The sequence below is a fragment of the Notothenia coriiceps genome, unplaced genomic scaffold (genome assembly GCF_000735185.1).
Source record: "Notothenia coriiceps isolate Sejong01 unplaced genomic scaffold, NC01 NC01_scaffold00030221, whole genome shotgun sequence".
Lineage (NCBI taxonomy): Eukaryota > Metazoa > Chordata > Actinopteri > Perciformes > Nototheniidae > Notothenia > Notothenia coriiceps.
Genome location: NW_011362922.1, coordinates 76,278 through 96,637, shown reverse-complemented (window position 1 = coordinate 96,637; position 20,360 = coordinate 76,278). Strand labels below are relative to the sequence as shown.

General features: G+C 42.8%; 1 protein-coding gene across 1 annotated transcript; it reads right to left on the bottom strand.

Moving 5' to 3' along the window:
* Positions 1-591: 591 nt before the first annotated feature.
* Positions 592-19,524, bottom strand: LOC104959454 (protein sidekick-2-like). Its single transcript, XM_010787351.1, has 34 exons — positions 19,497-19,524; positions 19,061-19,172; positions 18,441-18,631; positions 18,088-18,171; positions 17,759-17,953; positions 17,174-17,290; positions 16,738-16,905; positions 16,192-16,294; positions 15,196-15,372; positions 14,745-14,881; positions 13,946-14,093; positions 12,641-12,781; positions 12,111-12,292; positions 9,241-9,356; positions 8,820-9,015; positions 8,616-8,714; positions 8,307-8,498; positions 8,012-8,133; positions 7,749-7,858; positions 7,437-7,587; positions 5,771-6,008; positions 5,562-5,677; positions 5,208-5,397; positions 4,870-4,968; positions 4,526-4,720; positions 4,112-4,313; positions 3,885-3,988; positions 3,540-3,610; positions 3,315-3,450; positions 3,024-3,080; positions 2,516-2,617; positions 2,291-2,406; positions 1,986-2,172; positions 592-740 (listed from the first exon to the last, which is right to left on the bottom strand). The coding sequence occupies exons 1-34, from the start codon at positions 19,522-19,524 to the stop codon at positions 724-726; spliced, it is 4,599 nt and encodes a 1,532-aa protein (XP_010785653.1). The 3' UTR covers positions 592-723.
* Between the last annotated feature and the right edge of the window lie 836 nt (positions 19,525-20,360).

Here is a 20,360-nt window from a genome sequence, read left to right as displayed (position 1 = left end):
AAGCGTTTTATAATGACCAATAAAGAGCCAATATACTGCTAATATGCATGTTGATTAACAACTAGTTGATGGTTAATTTGTCTACCTTAATATAAAGTGTTACCAAAAAGTTTTGTTCATCATATTATTTTTTAGCTCAACATCTGTTTATTGAACAGCAGAGATGGCAAAAGTACACACATCCTTTACTCAAGTAGAAGTACAGATACTCATGTTTAAAAATACTCTGGTAAAAGTACTGACTAAAGTTCTTTACTCAAGTAAAAGTAAAGAAGTATGGGCTTTGAAATGTACTTAAAAAAGTACCCATAACTACCAATTGTTTTAAGAGTAACTGACCTCCCTTTATATTAATGGAACAATAATGTCATTGTTAGCTAATGAATGTTTCGATGCTGAACAACGGCAACATGACAACGTTTTCATTGGTCCCTCTTCTTTAGAGAAGACCAGGAAATTATGGATACACGGATCGTGTTAAAATCAAAAGGCACGCAATGACTCTAAATAATAATGATCACGCCACCAAACACAGATTAAAACTAAANCAGTCCAACAAGGGATGGTCGTCTTTGGGATAAATTCTCCACTTTTTCCATATTTCTTCAAATGTGTTTTCCTGAAGCCTCATTGAGAAGGTGATTATTTCCATAACATAGATTTCATGGATTTTGTCGTACCAGTTGTCAAGAGAAGGGATATCCACTTTGAGCCATTTTCTAGTTATTGCTTTTTTTTTGCTGCAACAGTAAGAAGGGTATCTGAGTTTTCACACATGTCAAGACACATTTTGTTCATTTTCAATAGGAGTTACTTTCCTGTTTGCTTCAAACTGTCAAGCCATTTGGGTAAATTTCACTCGCGACAAAAGTAAATTTTGGCAAGTACAACAGGGAAATTCAAGTCTGCAGCAGGCAATCTGATACAGGAAACAAATCCTGTCGTGCTAGCTGACAATACACTGAAATACTATGAGATTAAAAATGGGAGGGATTTCATTGTTCATTGTTCTTTGTCAGATCAAGAATAACATTATGTTTTGTGTCTGTAAAAACAGGTACTGTGGCAAACAGTTCAGATAAATCCAAGAAAAGAAAGAAAGCGTATTGCTATTTTAGCAAATGAGTAACTAAAAGTCAACAATAGTGCACAATCATTCTGCGACCTTGAAAGGGAGCTGTGAGAATGTTGCCTGCTGAACCAACCCAGATCAAGCTAAGAGTCAGGATTTCGGCACAATTCTGCATATAATTCACAAAAGCTTGTGTTGGCTCACTTCCCAGTGCCCTGTGGCGCAGGGAGCCAAAATTCCTGCGTGTGTTTTTAAAGTTCTCAGCACTTTGTAGCCCTCGCCAATGTCACAGCCTTCAAGGGGGCGGAAAAGACAAGAGAAATGTATACTGTAAACCATTTTTGTGCTGAAGCCGCAGAGGAGGGACTCTCACTGGCTGGTAAACACAGACAAATTTGTGCAGTTGCTGCCAAAAAACTAATCTACATGTGTCCCCCGCACTCTATATTCATTGCTCCTCCGCTGTCATTAGGCTTCCACCCTCGTGGCTTGTCCTGGATAAAGGGGCCAAGAAGAAGCTGATCTCTTATGCTATATCTCACAGGAACAAACTAAACTCTTAGTTTTTGGTGAGTGGGTCTTGCTTTCTGTAACCTTATTCCAGTTATGTGTAACACAGTGACTCAAAAATAAAGTACTCATTATCTTTCCTTTTGTCGGCACACTTTGTGACTAAAGAAGAAAACCAACCTTGTAGCAGCATATACAATATGGTTAAATGCTGAGAAGGAGTATCATTGTGCAGACGACAGAGTTAGACAGACAGTGGAAAGGCAGAGGCTTTGAACGATATAAAGAGCTGTGATCTGACACTTGGTGTTGGCATCAGGGCTTAGCTGCATGAAAAATTGCATTTGCTTTTTGAACAATCAATGTAATCTCCTCAACCGCATCTGGATTTATTGCGGCTCACCTGCTTGCTGAGTGCGCCCTCTGGTGGGCAGGGAGCGGGGCCCATCCCCTGCAGCATTGAAAGCTGCCACACTGATCATGTAGGTGGTGTAACCTGTCAGGTTTTTAAGCTTCACCCCGAGCTCCGGCAGGAACAGCGTACGCAGGCGCTCCGTCTCATTCTGAAGCTGAAACTCCCAGAAATAGATCTACAAACAAAAAGAAGAATTCAGAATTTTTCGGGGAAAATATAAAAAATGAAACAGGCATGATGTAACTTTGGCTGATTTTGCAGTAAAACAGGAGAAAAAGACAAGTTATCGATACCTTGTAACCCTGTATGTCCCCATTCTGAGCATCCAGAGGAGGAGGGTCCCATGTGACATCCAGCTGTGTGGCTGTTGAGGACTGGATCACCACATTTTGGGGAGGGGATGTTGGGACTAGAATGGAGCAAAGTGTAAAACATATTCATTTGATATGTTCTATGACTTGGTTCAAGAAATACAGATTAAAAGTTAATTAGCACACACGGCGAGAGATGAAACATACCGGCCTCTCCAACAAACACTTCTTGCGGTGAACTGCTGGGACCCTCCCCCACAGCGTTATACACACTGAGACGGATCTCGTAGCGCTTGTGTTTACTCAGATCTGAAAGAAAAACGAACCCATTGCAGCTTTTTAATGTAAGAGTTAACATAAAATAATAAAAAAAGAAGTTACTCTAGAGAGAGACAGTCTTAGTGAAGCCCGTGGCAAGACAACATCTCAAATTCCCCCAAAAAGGGGGGGTTTGTACGGCAACGTGTTATAAAGATGGGGTTGTTGTGGGGACAAATGGAAAACATGTCATCAAATTAAAAGAAAGAAAACACACTGATATAATGATAGGGCATCTTGGAGAGGATCAGCAGCCGCCCCTTAGCGGATACAGCTGAGTGGGAGTACGGGAAAAAAAGGCAGTTGCTGTAAATTATTATACAAATGACACATTTTTATGTACGAGATGACACACAAGCAGATGGAAGAAATACACAAAGGGAGAAACAAGACTTACTATCCAGTTCATATTGGGTGAGCGAGGATTCACTTAAGTTCCTGATGCTGTAAGGAGCTAGAGTTTGGATAGAGGATGGGAGTTTTTGAGAAAAACGAGGTTGGATCACAGGATTGGGTAGCAATATTATATGACTTATAGGGCCTACGTCTAAACACACCACAGGCCTGAATGATAACATCAAATCAATACTTGGATGTAATATTAAGTGCATTTGAGACTCCAGGTAGCACAACTTTTAGTATATAAGCAGCAGTAATCGATGGATAAGCAGGGAAGAAGTGAACTCACCAGCGAGATCAGCCCATTTGGCAGAAGGACTGTTAACAGTGCGGACAGTGAAGCTGCGTATCCGGTCATAGTGTAACTCCCGGAACCTGACTCTGAAGCCCAACAGGACTCCGTTTATATGATCCTCAGTAGGAGGCTGCAAAGAGAAGAGGTCTGCTTAGTAACCAAAACGTTCAAACATTGATCCATTCTCAAAACACAGTGCCAAGTAATTCAACTGCATACCTGCCAACGAACAAGTACGGACGTGGTGGTGTGAGGTGTAACAGACAGGATCGTTGGGGGTTTATCTGGGGCTACAAAAAAAATAAGGGTGGGAAAAAAAGAGAATTTGTGTTGGCAAATCAACACAGCTGAGCAGAGTGATATATAATTCAAACAGTCTGCTGGAGAACAGCTTGAGAGTAAACACACGCAGTGTTGACGTAAAGCATTTTCTGTGAAAATCCAAAGTCAAAACACTGATGTAAAGTCATGTTCATACAAATATAAAAGTGTTTTTGCACAACCGAACAGAAAGTCGAAAACTAATGAATGTGCTGCATGATCGGGCCAGTCTTCAGATCTTACCATCCTGTAGTGTAGTGATGGCCTCACTCTCCTGGCTGTATTCACTGTCTCCAATGTCATTGGTGGCTTTCACACGGAACTGGTATGAAGTGAAAGGCTTTAACCTTAAGAGAAAGAAAAAGAGTGGTATGTGTGCATCATGTACAGCGTGTTCTGCCTTACTCATTCTTTTTTCTGACTGAGAAATAAAAATGGCTGATGCTGAGGGGGAATATAAGTGGACTAACCTGTCCACTATGTATGAGTTTGTCTCGTGGCTGACTGATGCAGAGTGGACAGTCCAGTTGCTGTCGGGCAGCTCTCTGTACTGAACTGTGTAGTAGCGAACCGGGGAAAGTCCGTCGCTGCCAGGTTCCCATGACAACAGTACTCTGCGAGCCTGCACTTCCTCTTGAGGCACTACGGGACGGCTTGTGGGTTGGGGTCGTGCTGAAGGGCACACACACACGCACATTCATGATCACTTTAAAACTTAAAGGGATAGTGAGTTACTTATTCATAGTCAATTTCTAAAACTGGCTGACTGCCATCTACTGTAGTAATGCACAGACTCTAGATAAGTTATTTATACTACCCCAAGTCAAACAATCCTTCATATTTAGAGGCGATTCATTCAAATAGCTTTAGTATTTTTCACATACCTCTCTTCTCTGTTGTGACCACCAGAGCTTCAGCGGCCTCACCCCAACCCTTTCGTGTTTGAGCGGTGAGACGGTATACATAAACTGCTTCTGGTTTCAGTCCGGACGCTGTGTACTGCCGCGCACTGGGGCTCAGCACGTCTACTGTGGCAGCACTGCTACTCGAAGAGTTTCTTCTGTATGTGATCTGATAGGCTGAAGGACGAAATCATATCAATATAAAGTCATGCAGGAAGGATAATTGAGCAAATAAAACAAATTGGCAGCACAGAAATGGAATAGCAGACAAGCAAAATAGCTTCCCTCTAAGCTCATATGTGAAAGTCTGTGTGCTGCAGACTCACCCAGGATAATGCCGTTGGGCTGTGCAGGAGGCTGCCAGATGAGCCTGACTGAGGAGGTTCTGACTTCTGGGAAGAGAATGCCAACTGGAGGGCCAGGGACTATCACACGCAACATTACCCAAATGACAAATCAGGCAAGAGTATTAGATGTGACGATTCTACTGATTAAATAAGTAAGTTAAAGGAAAATCATCAAGTCCTATTACATTTGTGATTTAGGCTACATTTAAATACAATATTCATTATGTGATTAGCAAATCATGAAATTATAAGCAGAGTGATACATTAGTCTTTTTGTTTTTGTTACCAACAAGATCAAATAGGGTGGTTGTGTTTACCATCATCCAGGGTCCGTTCTAAGATGTATGGCGAGCTGCTCCTTCCGTCTCCTATCCGTGTGAAGGCTAGCACCTGGATCTCAAACAGGACGTATTTTCCCAGGGTGCTCAGCTGGACACTGTGAGTGGTGTTGCCCTCCACCTCCCAGAAATTGGGAGCTGTGTCTGAGTCCTTCTCCTTATATACCACCTGAAATACACAGGGAGTTTCAGACAGTTAGAGGATTTATTCAGGTGATGAGGAACAGGAAGATATTTTTTTACTCTAGTTCCAACTTAACTTTGCTAAATATTGTTGCTCTGATTACATATTGGTCTGAAATATAATTCAGATGAATGCTGTTGATCGCTGACCTTGTACCCCAGAATGAGTCCATTACGGTCTGTCTCTGGGACTTCCCCCCACCGCACCAGGATGCTGCTGGAGGTGATGGCGAAAGCTGAAACGTTGGTGGGGCCACTGGAGGGTACTACAGTCAAAGGTAAAGGACAAAGCTTAGCACAGATCAAGCACATGTGCTCGTATGTGTGTGTCATGTGTAAGCATATATTTCCTTCCTCACCAGACTCCCGCGTCCTGCCGTGGACTGGCTGGCTCCAGGGCCCAGAGCCGATACCATTGATGGACTGAACTCTGACCTCGTACTCCATCCACTCCTCCAGGTCCTCGATAGTGAACTCCCTCTCCAGCCGGTCCATGATGACATGGGAGAGAACTCCCCCTTTAGACCCGGCTTTAGAGTACTGGACCCGGTAGCCAACGAGATCTGGATTCCCATTGTACTCCCACTCCGGAAGAGGCTAGGAGGATTTTTTTTGTGTCTTTATTCCCACAATTCAAGCAAGACCGTTGTAAATGAAATCATAACTGACTGCATAATGAAGCAGTAAGTCGTGAGAGGCCGTACTTCACACTTATTTTACAACAGCTAATAGCCGTTGTCAGGAATGATGAGAAGTAATATAGAAAGAGAAGCTAAACCTTCTTGGCACTTACTGCACTTAGTGGTTTAAAAAATATAGTAATAATCCATTGTCTTCAAAAAAAGCACATCCTGTTGAATCAATAATAATGTAATTCTAATATACAGCTGGCAATAAAGGTCTTGACAGGTTTGAGTATATCATTAATATTGAATTTATATGTGATTTCAGGGTGTTCATAATCCTTTTAAAAGTCACTCAGCCAGAAGGAGTCTAAAACTAGACCTTCTTGATTTTTATGCAGTATGTGTTGACACATGCACATGATTTAGCAGAAACCAACCTAAATATGCACTGGGGCTATTTATATAAAAGTGATGGTGTTCTTGGAAATAACATGGTCTTTTTTTAAAACTTCCAATAACATGTGGCATACACACTTTAACTAAGATGTTAACACACACACACTCTATAATATGCTCGCAATCATTGAGTTCTGTCATTCTTTTGAAGTGTCATATCACACAGCTGACACCCATCTGCTGTTAAATCCAGGTGACATGCTCTCTTTCTAATTCTTCATGAGCTGCTGGAGCATTTTGCCTCTGTCTCTCACTGCCTGGCGCTGCTCAGGCTCTGGCACAGTGATGATAATGGACAGATGTAGCGAAGAATACATTGGCCAAATGCTGACGCAGGAAGCAGCAATAGTCAAGGACACAGTGCGTGCAGCTTTCCAAAAACACTATTAGTGCCTTTACAGTAAGTGTATTCATCAGATCACAACCCAGAGAGTACAAGAATAGATTGATAGAGGAAGGAAAGCGTTTCTTGCACAAAGAAAACCGTACACAATAGTGAAAACGTGCCAAAATTCAATTGAGATTCTCAGACGAGAGATGCTTGTCAGTCAGATGAGGTAAAGCCAACTGTCAAAGGGAAAGTTTTAACCTAATGTCAAACTTTTTAATATATAAGAAAAACATGTTTTGGAATTTAAATGGGAAAAATGAAATTTCCAAAATCTGATTTGACAAAGCTTATCTTATCAATGTTGTATCCAATTAATATCCCAAGGGCATTTTGTCCATTCAGCCCAACATGATTTCACAGCAACGAGAGAACAAAAAATGATAGACATTTTTCAAATAGCTTTTGTGCATGTAAAGGCATACATAATTGAGCGTAGTCTGAACAGAAACAGTCAAGAAATTCATATATAAATCTAATAATAATCTAATAAAACTCCAGTAACTTCATACAAAGTGCATCAGGCCCACTGAACAATGACTTGTTACAACTTACCACCCAGCGAAGCCACAGGCTGGTCTCACTGGCTGTCCGCAGGGTGACATTAGCGGGGGCGATGTCGGGGGCGGCCTGCAGGGTCTCAATCTTCCTGGAGGGCTGACTGGGAGGACTGATGCCCACAATGTTTACCTGACGCATTCGGAACCTGGGGTAAGAGAAACCAGCTGACGGTGAATAAATCATCTAAAGATTGGTGTTTTATCAAGATTTGCTGGTGATATTGAAAAAAGGATTAGATTTATTTTTTAAAACTGGACTAGACGGAACTTTAAAAATGTCCAAAAGGAAACTTGTGTGTGTGCTCACCTGTAGAACGTATAGGGGTTCAAGTCCAGAACTTCCAGTGATCTAGCATCGGGTTCATTAGTCAGCTGATGAACCATCAGCCATTCTTCATTCTCTCCTATTATGCCAATCTGTAATGCACAGAGAGAAGAGGGTGATATCAGCAGCAGAACTCATTAAAATAATGCAATGGCATCGTATAACATGCGTGGCAACATGAAGACATCAAACTGAAATAACAGACCGCTGTCAATGTGTTAAAATAGATGCAGTACGAATCTCACCTGGGCTTCAACATGCCAACGGGAGATGGAAGTCTTGCCATCATAACCAGGTTTGAACTGTATGGTGACGGAGCGAGGGCCGATGTTTGAGATGGCTAGATTAGTTGGAGGACCGGGCAACTCTGTGGAAGAATAAAGAGGAAACACAGATTAAACTACGTTTCACAGTTTTTAGCCATCGTTGAGTAAAAATCAGTCTCGTCACAGTTAAGTGGTTGAAGCCCTTTAATTGGATACTTGAAGTATAGATGCAATGTCAGCTGAAAGTCAAATAGTTAGTTTAGTCATTTGTCACCTGGTGGTACACCGGAGGAAATGGTGGAGGCAGAGAGCTGGCCCTGGCCCTTGGCGGTCATGGCTGCTACCTGGATGGTGTAAGTGGTGAGGGCAGTGAGCCCTGTCACCTTGTACTCCTGAGTTAGGTTGGGTAAATAATGGGTCACTCGAGTATTGGTCCTGTTGAACTCCTCCCAGGAGATACGGTAGCCTGGAAAAAGAGGCCAATCCCAAAGACTGTTACACAGTGTTCACAGCTCTGTGACATAAAGAGGAAGAAGAAGAAGAAGAGACACGTTTACGTTACATAGTTATCTTTAATGGATACCTGTGAGAACTCCATTTTTCTCCTGAGGCTCCTTCCAGCTGACTTTTAGTGAGGTGTCCAAGATATCAGTGAAACTAAGGTGTCCCACAGCGCCAGGGGCTGTACAAAAAAAAGAAATAAAAACAGGCGGTAAATGAACCGAACAACAGCCTGACTTGCAATTATCTGCAAATACTATATAATGTCCTGAATGGGAAAACTTACTGTCCTCATGGGTGCGTGTGCGCTGAGGTGGGCTGCGCGGGCCGTCTCCAGGGGTAGTGAAGCACAATACCGAGGTGTAGTATTCTGTGTACTTTTTCAGACCAGAGATGTGACCAACATGAACACTGTCCTGGAAGTTGGGACGGGCCGTCATCACACTGACCTCCTTTGAACGAGTGAGTTCCCACGCCAAAAGCTGGAAATGATACGGGACAGGGTGTTAATGTGGCACACGACTGGTGGCATCAAAATGTATGAACCAACTTATAAAGTAAAAAGTCGAATAAATAATGTTGACATATTTGAAGCCTATGATTCATGAAAATATAGAGCTTTCAAACGACGTTATGAGATTTTGCCCACAATGCTCCTCTACCTCTGACCACTAGAGTGCACCAGTTGACAGAAAGGGGCTGCTCACCTTGTATCCCTGGTTGATTCCATTGATAAACTGTGGGCTTGGGGCACTCCAGGTAAAACGCACCGTGGTGGAGTTGACAGCCTCGACTTGTACATTTCCTGGTGGTACGGTGGGCACTGATCCAGAGTAAGAAAGAAAACAGAGAGACATAGAGGGGAGGAATAGATGGGGAAGAAGAGAGAATAGTGATGAGATAGTGAAGGAAAACAATAGGGAAGGAGACCACTTTTTCCAAGAGGAACTTTCAGACTAGCCTGGTTTAAAATGTGAGAATCAGACTAAAGATTTTTTTTATTTTGGCCCTTTGGGGGAAGGTAGAACATGCCAATCAAACAGGGTGTGAGAGCACTTGCTTCAGGCCGCTTCCAGGTGAACCCTGCAGCAGTCTGTTTGAAGTGAGCAAGTGATTCTGATGTAAACCTCAGCGAGTCAATTATTAATGAAGCTGATTGGCCAGTATTGCTCCTCATATCTCCATGCAATAATTTGATTCCCTTCATGTGTATTTAAATGCACATCGTGATCCGCTCTCGAGCCTTTAATGGAGCGAGTGATGGAAACAGCCAATTAATGAGAGCCGAGCAAAACAACATAAGTGCCTTGTTCACTGTCGTTCTTCACTGACGTTGACTTGGATGATGAAATTATTATTTATATATTTCAAAAGGATCGTTTTTTCTGGCTAATACAGTACATTTTGAATGCTGATTCACCAGACTCTAATTGGGAGCAGCTCATTTATTCTAATTTTACTCAGATTGATCAGTCATCACTCAGTCAGAGTATGCAGAAGTTTCCAAAGTTTTAACAATAATGTGTGCCAGGTAAAATCCATAATTTCTAAAGCAATTGAAGTATGCTCTAATCCAAGGCCGAATTTACCATATACATTAGGGGGACACACATCCCCCCCAATATTCAGATACGCTCAAAATGTCCCCCCCCCACCAATATATAGCATAACTGATATAAAAAAATTAAAATTAAATGTTTGGTCCCCTCCAATGTTGACTCCATGGTTACAGCCTTGCTCTAATCATCCAGCGAAAACGAAACTAGCATTCATTGAAGCCATATTTGAACACCCACAAACAAACAAACAAATCTTCCCAGCACATAACATAAATTAACTAGAGTAAACAATTAATACTCTACAACGGCAGCATGTATAGGGATGAACAAATTAAACAGTAAGAAAAGACCAGAGAAAGCAACTCAAAAGCAACGATTTTGCAACACAATTATACTAACAACCTAGACAGAATATGTTTGTGTGTGTTTTAATGAGGGTTGTGGGTTGAGGCCTGCTGCGTTCAAGTAAGTACGAGAAATAATTGATGTTTCTGCTTTTCTGTCTTTCTGTTGCTCATTGTTTTGCCTCTGTAAGGTATGTTAGACTTGCTCATGACAAAAAGCTATTGACATAAATTAACCTGGAAAAGACACAGCATCACAAACAGCTGTTAAACTAATGAAATAAAAATATCTGCCGATTCACTCTCTGTAATAAATGCATCTGAGCAGGGAGTGGAACAGATTTCCCAATTTTCTTATGAGTGCTCTTGAGAATATCTAGTGAGTCTGGGGTAGAGGATCTCTCTCTATGGAGTGGATTTAACATGACAGGAATTCAGAGATATGTGATTGCGTTAAGCCTTTCAAAGCTTTATATACAAGTTAAAGGAATTTAAAATCAAACTGAGAGCCAGCTCAGCTCAACTAAACCAAAAGTGATATCCTCTTCCTTGTGTTTGTTTAAGTCTAGCAGCAGAAATTTGAACTTGAAGTGTAATCTATGAATTGACTTTTTCAGGAAAGACAGTAAAGAGAGCATTATTCAATCTTCTTGTAATGAATGGATTAACCTTCTAACACGCTGATGCATTAACTATAGCCTACTTTGGCTATATTTCTCAAAAAGCCTCAGTTTTACGTGCCAAAGATAATCTTAGATTTGGCTTGATACACGTTACAGTGACAAATGTGACTTTCATCCTCTAAAGATCTTGAATGGGCAGGGGGAGGCGAGGAACATAAGGTGCTAAAATCACTGGGCGCGACGGAAATCTCTAGCAGTATGACACCGGGGAAAGTTCACAATGTGTGTTCTAATTATACTACTCAGCATGAAGAATGAGAAAAGAACTCAACCGAGGCAGCTTACTTTGGCACATCGAAAGGTATGTCACAATCCTGACGCACATCATCACCTGGTAATGTCTGTGCAGAATGAATTAAATGTGTGCTCTTGGAGAGGCCGGCTGACGTCTCCAGGTGGTCAATATGAATGAGTTCTTTTCACACCACTACAAAAAAGGTGATGCAATAAAAAATATCTACAAGATGAAAGGGATCTGAAAATAAAGACTAAAGTAAAAGCTTGGCTTAAATAAAAAAAGGCTCTTTTGAAGCAGAAATGAACATGAATACAGACAAACCAATAAGCAGCGCTGAGGTAAAAAAACATTTCTTTAAAAGCCTTGCTGCTTAAGTCTGTACTGCTGATTGAGACTGATTGAGGATTAGTTAAAACTGCTGTAATCTCCTTGACAATGTGTGAGAATCACCTTTTCAAGGTAACCAAAGGTTGTTTTTAAAGTGTGCTGTGGAGAAAATATGGCCATACTGGTCTTAATTTGATCGTTAAATTCACATGATTGGATTAACCATCAGTCGGAAGTTGTATGCCGCAGGCTTAACATTAGCCAAGGGACTAATATGATGAGGCTGCCAAATGACATTTGTAGGACTAAATAAAGCCTCTGGTACTTATAGCAAATAAGCTGCAGGATTTTTATTTTTAAATGTGTAACCTAATGCTTTCTGCCAGGCCTCCTTTTATGCAGTGAGGTATTATGTGGTACCCTCACCCCCTTGCAGTGTCCATTCAGTGACTCTGTGGCTGTAGGTGCCTCGGCCTGCTCCGTTATAGGCCGCCACCTCAATCTCATAGTTGGTCCAGATGATGAGTTCCTCCAGGAGCAGACTGGTCTGGTCTGAGTTGGTGATGTTTTTCATTTGACAATCCACTGGAAGCCCCGACAAACAATACCTGGTAGCACAAGGAGTAATTGTTAGACAAAGCGGGGAAGGAAAAACAGAAGTATAAATCTATTAGAAAGCAGTTTCTTGGGAAAAGAGCGGGAGGGAGAGTAATTGAGGAGAAGCCAGGCGGAAAAGTTTTAAAATCATTACAAAATGAGAGGTGACAACGAATGAATGGAAGGGAAGGTATTTAATTGGCACCAATTACTCTACTGCAGCGGTGAGCATGAATAAAGCGAAATGGAGAGGAAGAAAAGGAGCTGACATAACAGTTATTATCACATCTGAATAGAACTGGCACTGATGGGCACCTATCTCTGGGAAGAAATAATGCAGGCTGTCATGGTCTTCTTACCTGATGATGTAGCCCTGGAGTGGCCCATTCTGATGGCTCTCCGGGGGGGGCTGCCATTGGATCATGATGGACTGATTGGTGCGACCACTTGCGATGACTGTCTGAGGGGGGGCGCTGGGAGGCTCTTCGGGAAGAGTTAGTCTGCAGCAGCAAAAAGTGAAATATTAAAAGGGAGGTGAAAGAAGAGACAGAGTGAAACCAAGCATTAATTATCATGAGTTTCTGCATATTTCTATCCCATTTCATCATAGGCATCAAATCATAGCAAAGCCCGCTTACTGTATTTTTTTAGGAAAACCTTAAAGAAAGTTGGGATGAGTATGTCTATGTCTTTGTCCAACACATTCTCTATAATACTGTCCGCAGAGGGACATCTTGCTACGGCATGACAAGGATCAAAGAGGCCTTGGTGAAAATGGAGCAGCACAATAGAGAGACAGTGCGAGTGAAAGAAAGATATAAAAGAACAAGAAAGAGAGACTCAGGCAGACTTTTCTCCTAAGCCAATTTAAGATGACATCTTGATTTCTCCCCAGTACACCGGAGAGCTGCTCTGGAGGAGAGGAAGCAGAGTGTTTAGGATCAAAGAGGAGTGCCCAAAAGATGCCTTAGAAAAACCCTCCACCCTCACTGACGTTCAGTCTACCTCCTGCGGTGCACATTTGTCTGGGTACATGCACACAGGACCTCAGCTGTGTGAATGAGGAGTGTGAAGGGTAGTGATGGTTATGAGGGAGAATGCAGTGATTGCTATGAGGGAGAGGGTAGTGATGGTTATGAGGGAGCAATGCAGATATAAAATCAGCAAATTGGTTGTGTTCATGCGTACAAGGTCAGACAGCGGTTTGTTTAGGTGAACCATTATGAGGTATGAATGTGCGTGGGGTGTGCCGGTATGATGATGAACGTTACACTCGAGATTGGAGTCTGTGGGAAGCTCTGCCTCTTTCAAGCCTCTCTGCATTTTACTATGCAGTACAGCACCGACAGTTAATAGGAGGCAGAGCGATGAAGCTGGGTCAGCGCTCCCATCAAGTCTTCACAAAGCGCAATTTCAGCCCATTCATAGTTTTATCTTGAAAAGACACGTCCCCAAGCTGGCTCATCTCTCACTCACTCTTACAGGAGAGAAGACAGAAAATAGTGGACTCAAAAGAAATAACCGTTTTCTATTGAAACGCCATGACGAAGGACGAGAACAAGTTGTTCCAGAACTGTGAAAGTCGTCGAAGTGCAATTTTGTTCTCGCCAGTGTTCACATTACACAGCAACATATTTAATATTCAGTAGATGCAGCTAACCCACCGGTCAGTCTCCTTGCTGAACTGGCCTCTGCCCACGTCGTTGACGGCACACAGGCGGAACTGGTACGAGCGCGCCGGGATGAGACCCCCAACAGTGACCCCGGTAGACTCTGGTTCAATATTAGCCAGCAGCACCATCCAAGGGGCATCTGCGGTGGAGAAAACACGCAAATAAACAAAGCTGTAAGCAACAGCAAACGAGTGGTAAATGACCTTGCTTGGGAACATTCTTGAGAAAAATCTATTCGGCAAATATAAATCATTATTATTCTTAGCTATTACACACCATTGTTTCATTTCCAGTAATAATATTGCAGCTACTGATAAAAACGGAGTCATTTATTTTGTATACACTTCCACTAAATATCAGATTGAAATTAAATGATCCGCAAACCAGATCCCCATCTGCATCCTTGGATTTATTTTCCTCTTAATGAGTTGTCACTTTATGAGTAAGCCTGAGCTTCAATGAGAAATAGCTGAACTATGTACTCTCTATGGGTGAGAGCATTCCGACTCCTTTGATTTTATCAAGAGAGAGGAAGACAAGGGCATTAGGCATCAACATGATTTGGTTCCCCTGATCATTGAGAAGGAAGAGAACAGGTGCGGCAATTGAGTTATTCTGATTGCTCAGGGTAAGAGGATGCGACTGCCAATCTTAGGGACACAATGAAAGCGTAATATATATCAAGAGGGGAAGCAAATAAGTGCTTCAAGGCAGAACAAAGACACAATACTGACTTTAATAAGACAAACAAGACATTTTTGCCTTATTGAAGAGAATCTGAGCCACTCACTGTTCTCTGATACCTCCAGGATGTAGCGGATCAAGGGGCTGTTGCCATCGAAGGCCTGGGCCCATGTGAGGTTTATGGCCCTTTTCTCTGTCGTACTCAGAACTGCTATTGGATTTTCTGGAGCATGGGGCAGTTGCCTGTGTGTGTGTGTGTTTTTGTGCGCGTGTGTGTGTGTGTGTGAGAAAGAGAGAGAGAGAGAGAGAGAGAGGGACGAAGTGATAAAGAGAAATTGAATCAGACAAGAGAGGCAGCAAATAACAGCATTAAACAGCCAAACTGAGAGCATTGCATTGTAAATATTAGAGGGTTTGATGGATTAGAGAGGAGAGCAGCGATAAACCACAACAGTGGGGGAAACATCCATCCATCATGTCCCGGAAGGGCGTAAATAAGCCGGAAAAAATACAGACAGCAAGATAAGACAGGGCAGACATAAGGCAAATATGCAGACCTGACTCTGAGGTGGGCATTGTGGGAGTCATTGCCCCCCACTGAGGTCACCCTGCAGGTGTATGTTCCGATGTCACCCGACCACGTTTGGGAGATGTGCAGGGTCCCGTCGGGATCCTGCCTCAGGCGTGGGGACGTGTTCACGTCAATCAACGAGCCGCTCTTCTCCCACACGTACCTGGAGGTACATTCGTATACAAATATAGGAGTAGTACAGACACACACTCGCACTCTGCGTGTGGTGACAGCAAATCTGTTTGCTTTGCGGAAGTTCATACAGCAAAACACAGAAGGCGCTGACACCGATGAAAAGCCTTGTGAGGCTGATGGGAAAGGGATTTCAATCTTAAAGCCATCTTTCTCTGTCACACATACAGTACAAAAACTCTCCTCCATGCATTTTTTCTCTTGTCATAATCCCAACTGCACATATGCCTCCCAGGCCCATCTTTACACTTTACACATGCACAACCCAGGAGCGCCTGTGATTAATTGCGACTGTTCGGGCTTTCCAGCTAATCTCCTCTGCGTTGCGTTTAATTAAAGGGCGCTGTCTGAAGTTATTACTCTGTTTACATATTCATCTGTTTACCCCGAGATCTGATCAATGCCTCGGGCCCACAGGTGACAAGCACTCTAATCACTGGGCTCTACAGACATCATCTCACTCCCTCTGAGACAGATGCATGTGCACACACTCTATCATGATCAAGAATGTCGGAAGAGTTAGGAGAAGCGATGGTCTAATTCCTCAAAATCTTCCCATAGGAGGTCGTATAAGGCTGGATAAACAGTACAAGATCTCTTGCTGATTTTATAAACTAATTAAGTGCAACGTTAAACCCAAGCTTGCTTTCGAAGCTTGGGTTGCATTAAGTATTAGCTGCTAAAAAATGGTTAGGGTTAAATGTGAGGACATTTGTACATGATTTAAAAAAAAAAAAGACAACACATTTGACAATATTCCCACAAATATTTCAATGTGTGTTATCGTTACCTCACAGTGACACTGGGGTCATGGGTCACACCGCAGGTCATAACAGCCTTGGTCCCTTTGATGACACTCTGGTCTTGTGGTGGTTTATTGATGCGGGTACGTGCTGCAAACACACACCGAGGTTGTTATTCAGAGACTATGTTTGAACAGCAGATTGAACAGAGCTTACTGGACTTGGACTCATCTTTCAGTCAATGTCTTTCTGTAACAGAGTGAATCAAACTATACAACCATTGGGCGAAGTATTTTGCAAGGCTTTGCAAGGACTGATAAAACTAATTTAAGCTCAGAAAACGAGTAAAAGCATGAGTCATTTGACTAAACACTCATAATAGCTTGACAATTACCTCCAGCAACCAGGTACTTACTGCATCTAAGTAAACAAGCAATGGATTAAAAAATTAATTTGCTTCTTGAGATTCAGTTTGTAGTCAGACTTTGCAGTATTTCACATCTGTGCCGGACATGATATGAAATGAGGACACAGGGTTGGCAGAAGATGCAAGCAACTAGAATGATGTGCAGAGAAAGAGAGTATCTTCTTACCCCAGACCAGTAGGTCAGATGAAGCCTCATCTATCCCCCTGGAGTTACTGGCCATGCAGGTGTAGGTCCCGGCGTCAGACAGGTGAGAGGGACTGATTAGCAGGCTGCCTGACTCCAGCAGGGTGAACCGAGGCAGCTGGACAGAGCCACTCGCCAAGACACGTTCACCTGCAGGGAAGGGAGGAAGTGATTGATGGTATGGGATAGAAGACAGGGGAAAAATGGGGGAACAGGGAGAAAGAGAGATTAGGGTATTGGAGAAATGTCAGGGAAAACAAACAGGAGGGAAAGCTGTGCAGCAAGTGTGAGGCAATAAAGCTTGTTTGGAGAAATTGCATATTTTCAATCCTTTCCATGGCTTTCATCTGCTTTGACAAGGCCAAACGAGGCATAATAAACCCACCACCGCAACACCTCATGCTGTTAGCCCACGCACCTTTCTGCCATGTGATGGCTGGCCGTGGGGCTCCTGACGTTTCACAATGCAGAATGACTGACATGCTGTCAATCACGGCGCTGTCAGAGGGGCCAGCGGTGATGTTGGGCGCAATACCTGGGAGGGGAGGGGTCAGCCACGCACAGAAACACAAGGAGGAACACAATCAGGTGAGACAGGGCTGATAATGAGATACATAAACAGCTTTCTCCCTAATAAAGCAGGCTCCAGCTGAGAGCTTAATAGACTTGACAAAAGAAGCGGCTGTCAGGTCTCATTCTCAGGGACAGCACTGAGAATCTGACAAGGCCCCTTCATCTCTCTGCTTCTGCCGCACGTTCTATGATTCAAAAATAGCCAATAATTGCCCGAGCATCCAAGGTGACAAATCTGTCAATGTGAAGAGATATATAGATAGATGGGTGTAGGAGGCAAGACAGAGAGAGAGAGGAGAAAAGAGGATTAGAGATGAGAACAGAGGAGCGGATTTAAGAATAAAAAAAGAGAAGGAACAGAAAGGGGAGGATGAGCAGAATTAGGAAGCAGACGTGCAGATAGCTTTGAAATGTTTTCAAGGGGACCTACTAGTAACAGCGAGGTAGGTGTTTGTCTGGATCTCTCCTGCGCGATTGCGGGCAAAGCACTGAAACATCCCAGTGTCGTCTGGCAGGAGACCGTTGATCTGGAGACTGCCTCCCACCAAGACTCTGTATCTGGGGATCTTTACGGGGCTGATGGGCACTGCATCTTTATACCACACTATGTCTGGCTGCGGCGTGCCTGCAGAGGAAGGAAAGGATTATTTTTCTTCTTTTCTCACTGTGACCCCTTTGAGCTCTTTCTTCTGTTTTTGTTTCATACTTTCTTGCATCTTCACACAGGCACTAGCACACAGATAAACAAACAGCACTGACCTCGTGCCTGGCAGGGGATATCCACCACCTTCTCCATCTCTGCACTGATGTGAGTTGGAGGCTCTTTCACAAACAGAGGATATTCTGTTTCAAAGAAGGAAAAAAAAAGCATAAAACATTGCTGCATTAAAGCCTCTTAAAAACAACTCAACATTTGTCTGGCTTTTTATCTCGACCCTTCTCTGGTGAACAAGCATTATGCAACACTCTGGATGACAACATCAACTGAATGATTGAAGTTTCAAATGGTAAGGAAGTGTTCTCTCAGCATGGGGGTTATCATGGTGATGTAATATTTGGATAATTCCCGCTGCTCTGAGCAAGGTTAACATGTAAGCTTGTTGGTTGTTTACCTAGGACGTGCAGGAAGGCCCCGGCAGTGACTGAGGCGACGCTGCTACTTCGGAGTGACGCCTCACATTCATAGAAGCCGCTATCACTGACTGCAGGCAAGCTGATGACCAATCGACGGCCAAAATCTCGGATCCCTGTACTGACCAACACCCCGTCTTTCCTCCAAGTAATACTCATTTTGACGAGGGGTCTGTAGGAGAATAAAGATGAAAAGGAGAGAAAAAGAGCAAGCGATATTAAAAGCGTAGTTTGGGTTTTTAATACAGATTTATATTCTTTTTCAAGGTTACGGAGCACCGGGGGAGCAATGGGATACATCTGTCATCCTGATTAAGTCTTTGAATTGGAGATAATAGTCAGAATTTAGGAGTGAGATTGTGCGAGATAGGGAGAACAGAGCAAAGCCTTGAATCAAAGGGAAGAATGGAGGACAGCCTGAAAAATGAGAGACGTGCAAAATACTCTTCTATCATGTTCAAACATAAGGTTTCAAGATTCATTTGAATGACAACATATTGGATGTGGAGGTGAGAAATGGCAGAGGGGTTTTGATAATGTGCATCTGTCTGTCTGTCTGTCTGTGTGTATATTTTCCTCAGTACTCTGTGTTAGCACTTACCTTGCATTAGCGACACACTCCATGATAGCCTCGTTTCTCCCCATGGTTACACTGGTGTTCTTGGGGGCGATGATGATAGCGGGGGCGATGGGGTCTGCAGGTCCTCCCTCATCTATCACACAGGCACACAGAAGAAGATAGAAAAACGTGAAAAATCTATAAACCATAAGCAGACCTCAGATTACGCATGTGCATCTGCCTGACACGGCCAACTGAGCATGACTACATACTTACATAGAGAAAAATCTGTCACTACCACCAGCAAGTAGCCGGCATGCCACCGCCTAACTATTAACACCCCTGTCTTTACTTTTAAATCCTCTTTCTAGAGCACACAGCATTTCCTGAGCACAGTGTTAGCCCAGGTGTTAGAAGCCATTATGTAGCATAATTGAGACAAACACAAAAGGCGATTAAATGCAGCACCATCACTCACAGGTTTCACAGAGCCTCCAGCCAACCATCGATTCACTGCCCTCAATCAGTGATCTCTCTCTGAATCTGATCTCATTTTCCCCCACCTCCCCAGAGTACGGGTATGGGGCCTGTGTGCTTGTATGTGTTTGAGTGATTGTACATTTACAGCGGATTTATGGTGTGTGTGTGTGTGTGTGTGTGTGTACAGTACACTCGCATGTTTGTTTTCTTGTGCTCATTCTCCAGGTTAATAGGCCCCCTAATCAAGTTTTTTATTAATCACTATTGCTATTTTGAGCAGCGCCTCATTGTAAACTATACCCTTTCAAGTCCCACTTCTGTGGAATCTCAGCGGTGTAATGACAACGCTTCCTGTACAAACACTGCCTGGATGTAGGCGCAGCCCTCCTGATGCTTATTGCTGTTTGGCTCTGCTCTCCTTTTGATTGCTTCACTCTAGTCTCCATGTGTAGCGTGTGAAATCACGATTCCAGTTGCAGCGCATTTTTCCAAAGCCAGTTAAATAAAGTGAATAGGTTGCTGTGAAAATACAATTTACAATGTGAAATTAGATAGTTTGTTGGGCTCCCATATATTTTAAGTGAAATGCCAAAATCTGTTAAGCTGACGGTTGAATGAATGTCTTGGGTGCAAATGTAGACCTAAGATGCTAATTGTATTTAAAGTAGTTATATAAGCTAACTTTTAACCACCCTACAGCTTCAAAACAAGCAGCTACTGTAGGAAGGAAAATAAGACAAAGTTAAATGAAGCCGTTGTTGCCATTTTAGTGACATATACAACAAAAAAAGGATGAAAGTTTACAAAACTATAGCTAAGACGAACTCACAACATACCTCCATTTTTTTATTTTCAAAATAGG